At 34.0% G+C, this 15,345-nt stretch overlaps 2 protein-coding genes across 2 annotated transcripts; one reads left to right on the top strand and one right to left on the bottom strand.

Annotated features, from left to right (window-relative positions):
• The first annotated feature begins 7,851 nt into the window (after positions 1-7,851).
• LOC135142136 (uncharacterized) lies at positions 7,852-9,153 on the top strand. The gene has a single exon (XM_064073804.1). It carries the CDS (start codon positions 7,852-7,854, stop codon positions 9,151-9,153), a length of 1,302 nt encoding a protein of 433 aa, XP_063929874.1.
• Positions 9,154-10,852: 1,699 nt separating this feature from the next.
• LOC135142212 (cytochrome P450 6a2-like) lies at positions 10,853-12,720 on the bottom strand. The gene is made up of 3 exons (XM_064073883.1): positions 11,615-12,720; positions 11,312-11,563; positions 10,853-11,249 (listed from the first exon to the last, which is right to left on the bottom strand). Exons 1-3 carry the CDS (start codon positions 12,693-12,695, stop codon positions 11,089-11,091), a joined length of 1,494 nt encoding a protein of 497 aa, XP_063929953.1. The 5' UTR covers positions 12,696-12,720; the 3' UTR covers positions 10,853-11,088.
• Positions 12,721-15,345: the final 2,625 nt, after the last annotated feature.

The following is a 15,345-nucleotide window of genomic DNA, read 5'->3' on the forward strand; positions in this document are numbered from 1 at the left end:
CGGTTAAAGTTACATAAAAATCATCTATGATGGAATTGTTCCCTTCTAAAAGTTCTAAAAAAAAGTCCGCGACAGCATACGTCAATCTTTTAAGGTCGACTCAGTATAACCTTTTTTATGGTAAAGAATTTTTTTCTAAAATAATCTAATATAAAATTCTGGTGTCACAGTGTTTGTAACCAATCTCCTCCGAAACGCCTTGACCGATTTTTATGAATTTTTTTGTGTATATTCGGTAGGTCTAGTAAACTATTTTTTAAACCCCTAAGTGATAAGGGTGACCCACCAAACTTTTTTTATTTTTTAGACATTTTTTATTTTTATTTTTTTAAGATTTGCCATCAAAAAATACATATAACCCTAAATTTTGACCCTTCTACCACCAACCCCCATTTTTTAATAACGATATGAGTATCTTTGCTTTCATCCACAGATGCGCAATAGGGTTGCAAGATGACCATTGAATATAATCATTGTCGTACGATAAATTTTTATGTATTTATTTTAATTTAATTTTTTATTTAACTGTGTACCAAAATATTCACTAGAAATGCCAAAACAACGTTTGGCGGGTCGGCTAGTTTCTAATATTGTATATATTTTAATTATATTTCTTCAGGTAATTATTGTATTTTATTTTTTTAATTCAATGTTTCAGGTAGAATGATTTTAATAAAACGTTAGCGCTAATTGCAATCTACTCATTCTTTACTCATTATACTCGTATTGTTAAATATTTTTATTTCGCTGTTCATTAGGGGTCCCACAGTGTTGTAGAACACAGGCCCGCAGTTTGATTGTTACGCCACTGGATGGATACGTTATTTTGTCACTTCTAAAAACCGAAATGGTATTGTAAAATCGGAAATGCGATATCAAAATTTTATTCCGATAAATCGCTGAGTAAAAACAGCTCCCCCTGGTGGACAAGGTCCACATTAAATTAAGTTTGCAACCAAACCAGAATCTAAGTAAACCTGTATTCTGCTACGGCATCATAGCGCGTTTAATGGCGATTTCTCGTTTCAACAGATTCTGTCTTTTCGAGAGTTATTTACCTCAGTCGTGAATTTTTTAGGATTATAAATGGTATCAAAAGAAAGCTGACACTTTTCCCCAGGGGACCTCCTATCTCAGAATGCAAATCACTTCAGCACTTCTTCAAAAAATGCATCAATGTACCGGTTAAATCTGGTGTAAAAATTGGTCAACTTCATAATTTTTTTTTGTAAAAACTGCGGACTAGATATGAATATAAATATGGAGGTCCCCTGGACTCAAGTTTGTTAATTCGAAATATAATTTTTTTAAAGCGATATATCCCGTATTTTTAAAATGCAACTCCGGAAACCACGACCAGGGCCGCCGCTAGAACTTTTGGCGCCCGAGTGCAAGTTTGAATTTAGCGCCCCTCTTCAATATAGACAAGATTTTTTTAAGTAAAAATTGTATTAAAATCAGTGGAAAATTAAGGGCCAGTCTTTAAAACGTTAAAATTAAAATTTATTTTGTATACAATAAACAAACAAATACCTTTATCGAACACAAATCTATTTTGTTAATAAAAAACATAAATACATATGTATCCATATAATATGACTGAATACAAAAAAAAAGAAACGAAAAAACCTAAAGCATGCAAATAATATAATTAAATATATTTTACTAAATCGAATGAATGTTTCTAGTTTTCATACTGGGAAATTCTGCAGCTATTTTTTTATGTCCAAATTGTCTAACAGTTCATGTTCAATTGCAACAATAGATAAGTTACTTAGCCTGCCTTGACTCATGGTTGATCTGAGATAATTTTTTATTATTTTCAATTTTGAAAAGGATCGCTGGCCAGATGCAACCGAAACTGGTGGTGTAAGCAAAGTTCTTAATGCTATTGATGTATCGGAAAAGTTGAGATTAAATTGTTTTCACACCAATACGTAAAATTTGGTGAGGATCTTCTAACGTATATGTGTTTAGTTCCTCAAATCTATTATTTAAAGAAGACAAAGTTTGGTTCAGAATTCGGTAAAAAAAAAATATTTTAAAATTAATTTTTGGATCTACAACTTCGTAATTCTGCTCATGATCAAAATGTTTCGGTTTTCTTCTTGGACACACGGTTTGGATTGGCGGAAAAAATGGTTCAACATTAATATCATAGGCAAGTTTGTCTGCTTCAGGTATAATTTTAGCAAAACTTTCATCTGAACGATATTTGGTAAAGTAACCTATGACATCTTTAAGTAAATTGATATATACTGTGATGTTGATATTAGGATTCTGCATCATTTTAGTTAAGATGTTGATTTGATTCAGAATACTTATCAAATCAAATTATCGTTGAACAAATAACTACCATGAAGAAGTATCTTCGGATATTTCCAGCAAATCTTCAAAGATTTTGCAAATGTGACACGTATAAATTAAATAAATTTATCGTCCAAACTACAAGTGCAAATAACAACTTTGTTGCATTTGCCAGCTCGGACACCAACTAATTTTTAGAGCAATGTTCTTTAACACCTTTCTGTGAATTACTAAAATAATTTAATTTATTGCTAACATCCCCCTTGACGTTCCGACAAACAACACCCGCAATTCTGGAAACTTATTCCTTTATGCTTTACCAATCTATAAGTTTGTTCACCATGCACTATAAAAAACAGGTTTTTATTGATTTATCGATGACTGGATGACCTAAACAATATTTCTTTCTTTGCTTTCTCCCAAAGTCTCAATAAACCCTTTTTTAGAGTTGTACATTTTTTTATATTACTTTGGGAATTTTGAAAAGTGCTGCTTTGCATGCCAATTTGCCGCCCCCCTTTGGTAGCGCCCGCGTGAGGTGCACGCCTTGCACCCCCGCTTACGGCGGCCCTGACCACGACGATGTTTTCAATGTGTTTAGTATAGGGCGAAACCGATCCAGACGCGAGCCTTAAAACGTTTTCATTTATATTGCACGCAGTAGGTTGTATTATGTGCTGCATAATTCAATTTATTCAAACCTATGTATTTTGATTCTGTACAAAACAAAGAATATTTATAAACTGTAGCCACAGTACTTAGGTTGTTTTTTTGAGCAATCACTTTACGTGTTAAGGTTTGGAAATCGTCTTATCACTAGCGCTGGGTGGCCAAACACTCAAACATAGATCTGGAGGCCATGGAGTTTTTATTAAAAGCCGAATAGGTAATTTCGAACACCGCAAATTCAATTTAGGTCCATGAGGGAAGAAAATGATTGTTCTTCGTACAGGTTCTGAAAATGGCTAGTTGGATGACGGATTTTTTTTTAATAACCTCTTTCCTAGTTTAGAACCAAATTGTGTTATTAGTAAGAATAACGTACCTACGCTATTGTTTTATTCTTTTCGACAATATTCCAAATACAAGGACAAGGACAAGGAAAAAAACGGTCCAAAAAAATTTAGACTGAACTTTTCTCGCTTTTAAAGTACCATCAAACAACCCTAAAATTTATATAAAGATATGTGTGGATTGTTCAACTAAGGTAAAGAAACATGCATATGCGCATATTTCGAGTGAGCTTTTCACAATAAAATTATGTGATGACGTCATTAACGTCAAGAACACGTCAGTTTGAATAGATAGACTATAGTCCGCATAACAATTGCATTCTCAAAATTTCTGGAAACTTTTTTGACTCACCCTGTATAAACAATTCTTAAACATATGGATGCAGTAATAAGCCATAAGTGCACACTTATAATATTTGACATTCTAAATAGGGTTTTTCCAACAAAATTTTGAAATGACGTCGTCAAGTTTTTGGAGGGGCTTAACAGATACATTTTGATATCTTTTTCTACAACAAATAGAGTTTGTTATATTATGTAAAACGAAACGAACATGTATTCATTAATTTTAATCAGGAATCATATAGTCACTTTTATTTTAAGTGCCATCTAATTATTTTAGGTTATAATAGGGGGGTGGGGCGTAGGTATTAGCTCTTAAAAATTAATAATCCTACAATGCTTGAGGCAGGTGTCAGTTTTTCGGTAAATGAGAATTCACATTTTTAGATCACATTTGTGGTGTCCCAATTTGAATTAAAATTTTGCACTGAGAAAAAAAAAACAACGGCACGAAAGCGTATCTGAACACTTTGAATTTGAAAAATAAATTAAAAAAATCGTTAAACATAGACAACCATGTCAAATTCACTTGGGTAGTCCGTCCTAACGAATTAGTGAATGTCGATCTTTAAATTGGTAGTTATTTGGTGAAGGGTTGGCGGGAAAGCAGACTCATTTTGGTTTAGATGCGTCACTTCTGATGTGACGGTGTGAGTGTAAGCACGTAGTTGTGTTAGGAAATTCATCTAGTGAGGCTTCATTCTTTTGTTTATCAAGTCACAACAAAGGTTTCTGGATGTTTTAACTTAAGTATTACATTCTAACAAACTTCTTAATTTCTCGCTCGATACTAATAGTTCATTTATGGTATTTAAACTGATCTAAACGTTGGTCTATTTTGACAAAAAGGAATTTTCATTGTTAAAGACGGGAGAGGATTTTGCACTTGGGGAATGAATCCACCTTCTTAAAAGTTGGGCTCATTTCAATAAACGACTTTCGTATCTTCTACATTTTGTGTCTGATTTAGGGATGCTTTTCCAGCCTTGGGGTTTACCACTTTGCATTTGAACGCATTCCGCTATAAAAAACACAACATAGGGTTCCACTTTTGTTGATAATTGCAGTTCAAGTTCAAATTTTTGAATTTTTCGCGGGTTTTAAACATGTGTTCACATGACAAATTTTTGGGGGGATATTGGGTTATCACAGTATTTGACGAAGGAATGTTGACCGTTGTTGTGTATGTTACTAGAAAAATATTGCTGTATGTACATATATGTATTTAAATTTAAATTTTGTCGAATCTTTACACTACGTAGATTATCCTTAAATATACAGTGCATCTTTTTTAATAGTGGGTATAGAGCTTTCTAGGTTAAATTTTATTTAGGATCGAAACAGATCATGAACACGTGCCGCCTCTCAGTTTGGACTTTACTAGATGCCCAAGGGCGCATGACAAATACCGCAAGCATCTGTATAACTGGTTGCCTAAATGCTTCATACCTTTTAAAAAATAAAACTAATCCATTACAATAAGAAGAAACAAATTTATTGCGGTTAAACATCACAGTAAATGTTGAAAATGTTCACCATTTTGTTCAAGGCACATGTTCACTGTCTTTTTAATTTCAAAAATGTTCTGTAATACATGTTTAATTTCATGTTGGAACAGTAATTCCTGACTGCTGAGGAAATTTTGTCAAAGGTGTTTGCGCATTCTGCTCAAGTCGTCTCAAATCATCAACAACTTCCTCAGATACTGAAGATCTTCCACGAGATTTCCTTTTGCAGACACTGCCAGTTCGAACGAATCTGTTGATAATGTCTGTAATGTGAGCTTCTAAAGATGTTCCCTGAATTATTAAATCACGGTATTTGGCCAGATATTCTTGCTTACAAGCGGTTACATACACTCTTCGTTTACGAAGTCCCATTGCGATAACAAGACATAACTCAATGAAAGTGTTTCGTTGAACAGAATAACCAACTTTCACCGTCTTCGCTTCCTAGCACAAAAACAAAATTTTCGTACGCAACCACCAAGAGTTGTGTTGTTTTGAGCTTGAATCAGTGAGAATTACTGTAATTCATACTTGAAAAACGTTAAAATAGTAAAAACGACGACTTTAAATGACAGATTACAAATGACATGAGAGAACTGTCAATTATAATTATAACAAGTGATATGATTATTAAATATAATATTTCGAGTGAAACCGCTTCGGTTTCACGAGCCATATCTTCGATTATTAATCATGTCACGAGTTATATTCAACATGAGAATATAATAAATGAATACATTTTTTGACAATAGAATTGATTTCGTCGTTTTGAGCTTGCACCCAACGTTGGTAAGCCATAAAAGACAAAAAAATTTATGAACTTCTAAAATTTGTCAATTTGACAGTTTTTAAATTTAGGTAGCAACAGACCACAATAAGGCAATAAAATTATTATCGCTGTGATAGACATGTAACTAAGGGCATGAACAAATTCTATTGGAAGAAATGGGGTCATGTGATACATGAATTATATTCTCATAGGTATAATTTCAGCGAAGCGGGATTTTTGAAATCCGTGGCCAACTACGCCCTTAGAATCATTTATAAAAACTTTGTATGTTTGAGTGAAGAATCAGAGTTGACATTTTTACTGAATGTAACTTGGGTATTTTGGTCGATAATATGGTAGGCAGCTGTGTAAAAACAGATATTTACTTGACATTTCTGAAATTTGATTATTCTTTTGATTACAGGTTTTCACTAACCGAAATTCATCAACATGCCGTAGTACACATAATTAAAGAAAAAGTGGAACATTAGAAGCTTAAATCAGTAGATTTCTTTACACCCAAAATAAAATTTTGTGTGCACTATAAACATACCATCAAAATGCCTGTTGTATGTAATAAATGCAACAAAAGTGCTAATGATAATGATGTAATAGTGTGCGATCTATGCAAGTCATCAATACACTCAATCTGCGCTGGCCTATCCCGTCAAGAAACCGAATGTGTTCGCCTAAAGAAAAGTAAACTTCGATATTTTTGTGATAAGTGCAACATAGTCGAGATAATCGGAGGATTAAGGGCAGAAGTTGAAAAATTGAGAAGTGAAGTCGCCGAGTTAAAGTACGAAAAAACAGGTAACGTACTTAACAAATTGTTATCAGAAGAAGAAATTATCAGCGAGGTAGATGATAGGCAACGCCGGGCCACCAACTTGATCGTTTATAATTTACCGGAATCAGATGATAAGACCGTAATTAATTCAAAACGGGATGACATTTCTCAGTTTGTTGCACTTGTCTCGTCAGAGGAGTGGAAGAATGAAATTGTTCCTGATAAGTGTTTTCGCTTAGGGAAAAAAGTAGAGAACAAACGTCGTCCACTGTTAATTAATTTCAAGTCTAGTACTGTCGTATTATCGATATTACGTAACTACAAAGCTGCCAATAATATATATATGAATCGCGATTTAACTGCGAGACAAAGAAACATTGCATATTTGGTACGTGAAGAATTTAGGTCACGTAAAGAAAATGGAGAAGGGAACATAAAACTGAAATATACAAATGGAGTGCCAAAAATAGTTAATATTGTTAATGGTAGTATAACTATTGACCCAAAAAATGTTTAAATGTCCAACGTTCAAGAAAAATAGTCCATAGTATGAATTTAATTTATCAGAATGTAAGAGGGCTAAATACAAAAACTGAAACATTTTATAGCAATGTTGTAGACTGCGATAATGAAATAATTGTACTAACTGAAACATGGCTATGTGATGAAGTCTTGTCAAGCGAATATTTTCCACCGAAGTATTGTGTTTACAGGTCTAGCAATGGACGTAGAGGCAGAGGTGTAATAACTGCTATTCGTACAGATTACATATCATATCAGGTCACCAATCATTCGCCTATTAGTGAAGTTGATTTGCTAATTGTAAAAGTAGTACTACGTGATAAAATTCTAAATGTAATAAACGTGTATTTCGCTCCAGAAATTAATTCACTCATCTATGAGACTATTATTGAACATATTGAGAATATGGTAAACACATCTGAGTTATCGATAATAGTTGGAGATTTCAACATACCCACCTTTGCAGAATATTACTTCAAACCAGAACCATCCACAAATGTCAGACTTGCTTATAATACTCTAGCGACGTTTATGCATTTTAACTCCCTTAAACAACATAACAACATTTTAAACAGTAACTTAAGAATTCTGGATTTAATCATGTCTACAACTGATCTTCACTGCGATGTATCAAGGTATGAATTACCTCTTGTAAAAGAAGATAAACACCATCCCTGTTTACTTACTCAAATCTCTATTGCTGATAGTAAAGAAGTACCGTTCAATACTAAGGAGATATATAACAATAATTGTCATCGATATAATTTTCTCAAAGCTGATTTGCCAAACCTGCATTGTGAATTTGGCCGAATAAACTGGAATGACATAACTGAAATCAAAGATGTTAATTGTGCCGTTGATCATCTGAATGGCAAAATGTATAATCTCTTTGATAAATTTGTTCCAAGAGTTAAGGTTCGATCTAGTACTAATTTTCCACGTTGGTTTACATCCGAAATTATTAAAGATATAAAGACGAAAAACAATTACAGACGTTTGTGTAAAAAGCACAAATTCTTAGCTTATATGGATAAAGTCAAAAGTCTTAATAGGAAAATAAAGAAAAATATCAGAAAGGAATATGGTAATTTTAAACAATTAGCTCAGGATAGAATAAAAAGTGAACCGAAGCATATTTGGTCGTACATTACAGATAAGAAAAAATCTAGTGGAATACCTGGAAGTATGAAGTATGGTCACAATGAATTCTCAACTCCACAGGATATTGTAGAAGGGTTTGCACAACATTTTAGCAGTGTTTATATTAAGTGTGATGGTACTTGTGATAGTAAGTACAATGGCTGTAATAAATCTGCTAATACTTTCGACCATGTTTGTTGCAACTGTGACAGTGATAATAATTTATTAAATAACGTGTTACATAAATTTATAGTGTCGGAGAAGATGATTACAGAAGCTGCTCGTAGAATCAAACCAAATCTGACTATGGGACCGGACAACGTACCAGCTTTTGTAGTGAAAGAGTGCATTACCTGTCTGATCACACCACTGTTGCATATTTTTAATCTCATACTGAAAACAACGAACTTTCCTACGATGTGGAAGATGTCTAAAATTTGTCCCATTTTTAAATCTGGTTGTAAGTCGGATATCGCCAATTACAGACCAATATCAATTATATGTAATTTCGCTAAGTTGTTTGAAACTATACTGTATAATAGTGTATATGCTCATGTAACACCTATGAAAAATGATTGTCAACATGGTTTTGTCAAGGGAAGGTCCACAACAACCAATTTGTGTGAATTTACACAGTTTGTCTCGGAATCCCTTGAACAAAAATACCAGGTGGATGTTGCGTATACCGACCTGTCAAAAGCATTTGATAAGGTTAATCATAAGCCTCTTATTAAAGAAATTACATTTATACGGCTTATGTGACGATTTACTTTTATTGTTTAGGTCCCTTATTGTTGGTAGAATTCAATACATTGAATATAAAGGTTTCAAATCGACCTTATATGAGTCATATAGTGGAATTGCACAAGGATCCAATCTAGGGCCATTGATGTTTATTATATTTATCAATGATATTGTTGACTATTGTAAAATTAATGAGAAAAGTTATCTATACTTATATGCGGATGATCTGAAAATAGCACAAATGATATGTGAACCCAAAGACTGTGAACTACTTCAAAAGATGCTTCACAGCCTTGTTGAATGGTGCAATAAAAATAAGTTGGTACTAAATATCAGCAAGTGCTTTGTAATGATATTTTCACGCAAGATTCAGGATATTAGATTCCAGTATCTCATAGATGGTACTGTATTGGACATTAAATCAGACTGTAGAGATCTAGGTATTGTTATGGATCGTGAACTGTCTTTTGTACCACATATAAATTACATTTGTAACGAATCTTACAAGTTATTAGGATTTATAGTAAGAAACACCAGAGATTTCTATAGTACGGAATGTTTATTAACTGTTTATAATGCGTATGTAAGGTCTAAATTAGAGTATTGCTGTATACTATGGAGACCCTATTATAATACTCATATTATGACACTCGAAAAAGTTCAGAGAAAATTCTGTAAATACTTATTTTACATAAAACATAAATATTACCCATCAATAGGTTATCCACAGTATCAGCTGTTATGTGAATTTAAATTGTCAGACTTGCATGTAAGGCGTCAATTTATTGCAATTATATTTGTATACAAAATAGTCCATGGTATAATCAAATGTTCAAATTTATTAAGCAAAATATCGTTTCATATTCCTCGTTTGAATTCAAGAAATCCGGTCACATTTTATATCGAATTTGCCAGAACTAATATGTATATGTATTCTCCTGTAAATTATATGTGTTCCTCGTATAATGATATCTGCAATAAAGTAGATATATTTGAAAGCAATATGCAGCAGTTTACTAGTAATTGTAAGAAATGCTTGTATGACTAGTCACTATTTCCTTATTATTTTGTTATAATAGTGTGTAGATATTTATGTAATTTTTGTATCCTACTATGGACAACTTGTCCGTTGGATAAATACATTATTATTATTATTATTATTATTATTAATAATATTATTATCCACAAGAGATACTGCGCAAAATTTTGCTGCAGCATTTTCACATCGTCCTAAACCCAACAAGAGCACAATTCGAAAAGTTTATGGCAAAGTTCCTATCGATCATGGACATCAAAAACGCAACTTCATTAAAATTATCTTTTTTTTTTCTTCATTTATATTTGATTTCCATCATTCTATTTCTTTTATAAAAACTGCAATAAAGATGTATAGTGATTAAAGCTATGCTGTCATTTTTGCGAAGTCACAATGATAAGTTAAAACCTTGGTGTACCTAAACTTTTTAGCTAAAATAATGTTTCATTTTTAAAACAAAATTTACTGCAAAAAGTGGTAGTGGAAATTAAAGCTGAACCCTAAGGTTTCTACTACTATAGGTCTTAAATATATAGTATAGAAATTAAACGTAACTGGTGAACCCTAACGGTTTAAAAAATATGATCCTTCTATACTTGTTGTTGTCACAAGATTGCTATTTTAGATAAGCAAGGAACAAGTAAGGACTTTTCTTTAATTCAGGATAACTAATATACAATATTTATTATTAGGAACGTATAGTACTGATTCTTGTGTATTTATTTCATTAAGAATTATCAATTCCCACATGTACAATGTATACGAATGGGTATATATAACAATATTCAACAGAAATGGAAAATACATGCTTGATTTTAAATTTTTATAAACTTAGTAAATGCAACCTAAAGTTAGATATCAAAACAAATGAAGTACACTAAATATTGTTGTAGTTTGATGCCATCAACAGACCAGAATCATACTTTCTCTGCTTTAAGATAAATTGTTTGTTTAGGCTGTAGCAGAAACGAACTAGGCATAAATTCTAACGGTTTAGATGAAGCACTAACCGACAGCCGGAAATTTTTAATAATGGTAGCTATACCAATTTTGGATTGCATTTGCCCAAATCGTAAACCTGGAAAAACAAAAATGCAGTGATCAATGTATCTCTATGTTTTCAGTCAAAACCAAACTAACCTATGCAATTTCTCGGACCATCACCAAACGGCAAATACACAAACGGATGCCTCATCTTCTTACTTTCTTCGCTGAACCTATCTGGATCAAATTTTTTCGGGTTCGGATAGAATTCTGGATCCATTTGCAAACCCAAAGCCGATATAAGAACGCGAGTACCTTTCTCAAGAACTACATTGGTATCTCGTAGAGTATAGTCTTTGGTACAACGACGATTCAGGGTTGGAAGGGGTGGATACATCCTCAGCGTTTCTGTAAAGAACAATTTTTTTGCTATTTTTCTCCAGAAATGACAATACTCACCATCAAGAACTTGCGCTAGGTATTTCATTTCGCTCAGACTCTCGTATGTTAATTTGTTGTCGTGCTTGTCCAAAACCTGACAAATTTCTTCTCTTAACTTCTTCTGGATATCGGGATTCCGTGCAAGCTCGTACAATCCAAAATTCATTGTGGTGGCACTAGTTTCAAAACCAGCAATAAAGAAAGAAATCACTTGTGCGGTCATTTCGTCATGAGTAAAATTTGTCGATTCTTGCAAATTTATTAAAAGTTGCAAAAAGTCATTACGATGGATGTTCTCCTCTTGACGCAACTTGACAGTGTCCGTCACCACCTTTCTGAAGAAATTTCCCACTTTCTCGACGCTGATTCTTAAGCTCAATTGCATTGCCAGTTTTGGAAAGTTAATGGCAATGAAGGATTTTATAGCGCGCCGAAAGTTGAACGTGAAGAGTTCTCGACCCATGGCTCGGAATTCTGCGTCTGGGTGTTTGAAACTATTACATTCAATACCAAAAGCACAAGTACCGATAACGTCAGTAGTGTATCGGCCTACTGTCTCTTTCATGTCTATGTCTTGCCCTATACTCTTCACCATAGCCTCCTTCATGTAGTTAGCACATTCAACCACCGAATGGAACATTGTTTTCATTTTCCCTGAAGTGAAGGTTGAGGTCAGTTTAACACGGAGATTCTTCCAGTCATCACTGTCAATAACGAAGAGATTGGCAATGAGGGGATCAGTTTTTTTGTTATGGTAAAATCCTCGATCTGCAAAGTACTGAAAATCCTTGCTAAGGATGTCTCTAACGTAGTCTGGATCAACGACGACCAAGTTGGGAGTCGTCACTAAATAAACCCCACCAAATTTGTGTCCTTCACGTTTCAGTTCATCGTAAAATGTTTTGCTGACGGGACCAACCGAAAAGCCTTGTGGCAAAAGAGTGTTGGTGTTACCTAGCGGAAACTTGGGTTTAATGGTAGGGACGCCTTTCCTTGCCCAGTATTTGTACGCATTGTGGAAATGATGTGCAGTTAGTATCACGAGGCCTGCTGCCACAAGAATTACTTCCAACAAACTATCCTGAATGACAAGGCCCATGGTGAAGGTTATCACTACACAGGAGTTCACGATAGACTAGTGTGCAGGATTAAATTTAACGGTTATATATCTTGAAGATAATATTCTTCTAATAGTTTTTCGTGCAAAAACAATGATTTGCAGATATATATATAAAAAATATCGAGTGGGCTGATTGATAAGGCTTAGTGTATATAATGACGCAGTGAACATTTTTTAACTCTTGAATGTGCAGTACTTATTTCAGCGTTCTCGAAATGAAGTGAATTTAATAAGGAACCTTTCAATTTTTGAGTATCGCGCTTTTCGGTAATAGTCATGCAAAAACAAAACAAAATCGATGCGGCTACAAAAACGACATCACTTTATATTGCACATAGCTAGGTTGTATTAAGTGTTGCATAATGTTGTTACTTCAAAAGTACGCCTTGATACTGTACAGAAACAAAAAATGTTTATGACCTGTATAAATAAATAAGGGAACACTTTTAAATTATAAGCCATATCTATATATTTAGATCATATTTTTGCAGCAATCATTTTACGCTTCGCGGTTTGGAAATCGTTTTATCACTATGTTGAGAGTGGGAAAACATTGGGTTTGGTGGCCTTACGTAGTTATTAAAACGTTGAGGAGATAATTTGGACTACCGTAAATTGAATATAACTTCAAAAAGAGGAAAGAAAACAATTATTCTGCATACCAATTCCGAAAACGGTTAGTTGGATATGAATGGAAATCATAGAATATTTATTGAAAAAGAAAATTAAAATTGTTTAGACAGAATTTTCTTAACCCCTCAAGTACTTACAATCAAACAAATTAGGTTTGTGGGATACATTCTAAAATTTAATTTTGCAAATTTTTTTTTTTCTGCGACAACTCCTATAAATTTAAATAAATAGAGATCTGATTGGTTAAACTACAGGTAAAGCGTCTTTTGAAATATTTTGTGATGACATCATCAAGTTTTTAACAACACCACATACTGAGATATGTTTTTAATTCTGAACACACGTATCAGTGCCTTCGGAGAGACAATTTCCTCATCAATTTGTGGCGGTATAATTTTTTACCTGTCGTGCGGTCGTTGGAGTGACAGCTCGTGTTTCAAAGTGCTTTCGGAGTATTTTTTCCTCTGGTAGTTTATGCCTTATATTGTTGGTAACTGGGAGGATATATCATGTGGTAAACAGGAGAATTATCTTAGATCTAATATCTAAATGCTTCTTTTTGTTAAAGGCATTAAGTTTTTTAATGGCTGGTAATTATTCAGCCTTATCTTATATTCTGTTTTACTCGCCTGATAGCCTGATACCTACACTTTGTTGTCACTATATGGTTGAACGTGTAGAGTTTTAGCACGTTTTTACAATTTTACGTTGTGAGCGTATGAGCTCGTTATTGTAGGTTCTGCGTCTGTGGTTTCTTAATTCTTTATTTCTTTTTCTGCTCTTCTCTTTTCCACTTTTTTATCCTATTGATAATTTCAATAATATGTCGTGTGTAGGTAAGGAGAGAAAAGCGTTGTGTCTCGGTGGGATTCGAACCCCACGCCTCTCGCTCTTCGGGCAAGCATCCTAACCACTAGACTACGAGGCTTTCTCTGCTTACCGACGTGTTATTGTGCCGCCACATCGTGTTTCAGATGTAACACTAAAATCGACGAGAAAATCGTTTATTAGGTATGATGGATGCAACAGGCCAGTCCATATCCATTCTAATTGCTCGGATTTAACTGCTAATGAAATTAAATGTTTCCCTGAACTGCGTCCCAATAACAAACGTAGAGTAGAATAAATTTGCCTGGAGTGTGATCATGATCAGGGTCTCCATCAGGTTTCTTTTTTTTCTTTCAACCGTTTCCTTCTAATAATATTCAAAAAACCTACAATTTTTGTAAAGCGAATTGTGTTGCTTTTTATCATACGCTTTGTGACATTATAGCATGCTACTTTTACTTGCCTGTGTGTGGGATGTTTTCTAGGGGCCGCACAAATGCTTGGGTGCTTAACATCGGTCTTGAACACCATAAAAGACAAATAAAAATACTAAAGGGCCTAAAAAAATATATGGTAGTGTTGAGCTAGTCAAATTAAGTATAACTGGTTGCATACGTTCGCTTTGTTCAGAATTTTCGGTTCTTAACTTTATTTTCTTTTCGATTTGTTTCGTTTCTTTGTGATTTTTAGGCGCCAGTCGATATAGGGCGGTTGCAGAGTCGCCTTTCGCGGAGTGTCTCTCTCAGTGGCGGCTCGTCATATGAGGCAAGTGAGGCGGTGCCTCACAGCATATATCTTAAGAACAGATTGATTTAATTTATAATTAAAAAAGAGCTTTCAATGCATTTTTAGTTACAAAAATATGTTGAAATGGTAAATCTGTAGATTATTTTTTATTTTTTACACTTTCTGCGGACATTTTCCGTTGAATACTGTACGATTTATGCCCCGAATTCTTTAAGTGAAGCGGCCAGAGCGTCGGTTCACTTGAGCCAATGAAGCCCAATCACAGACACGGATTTCCATGACTCAGCTGCTATACTCCTATACATGAATTCGCTCGGAACTGAGGCGATATCTTCGATGCTTCTCGGCCAATTTCGGCGGACGCATTAAACCATTTTCCCATTTATTTTACAGAATGGAAGGGGTGCAGGGTGCGTGGGTA

This window comes from Zophobas morio, unplaced genomic scaffold (assembly GCF_036711695.1).
Source record: "Zophobas morio isolate AGI-343-1 ecotype UQ-CSIRO unplaced genomic scaffold, CSIRO_AGI_Zmor_V1 ptg000046l, whole genome shotgun sequence".
Classification (NCBI taxonomy): Eukaryota; Metazoa; Arthropoda; class Insecta; order Coleoptera; family Tenebrionidae; genus Zophobas; species Zophobas morio.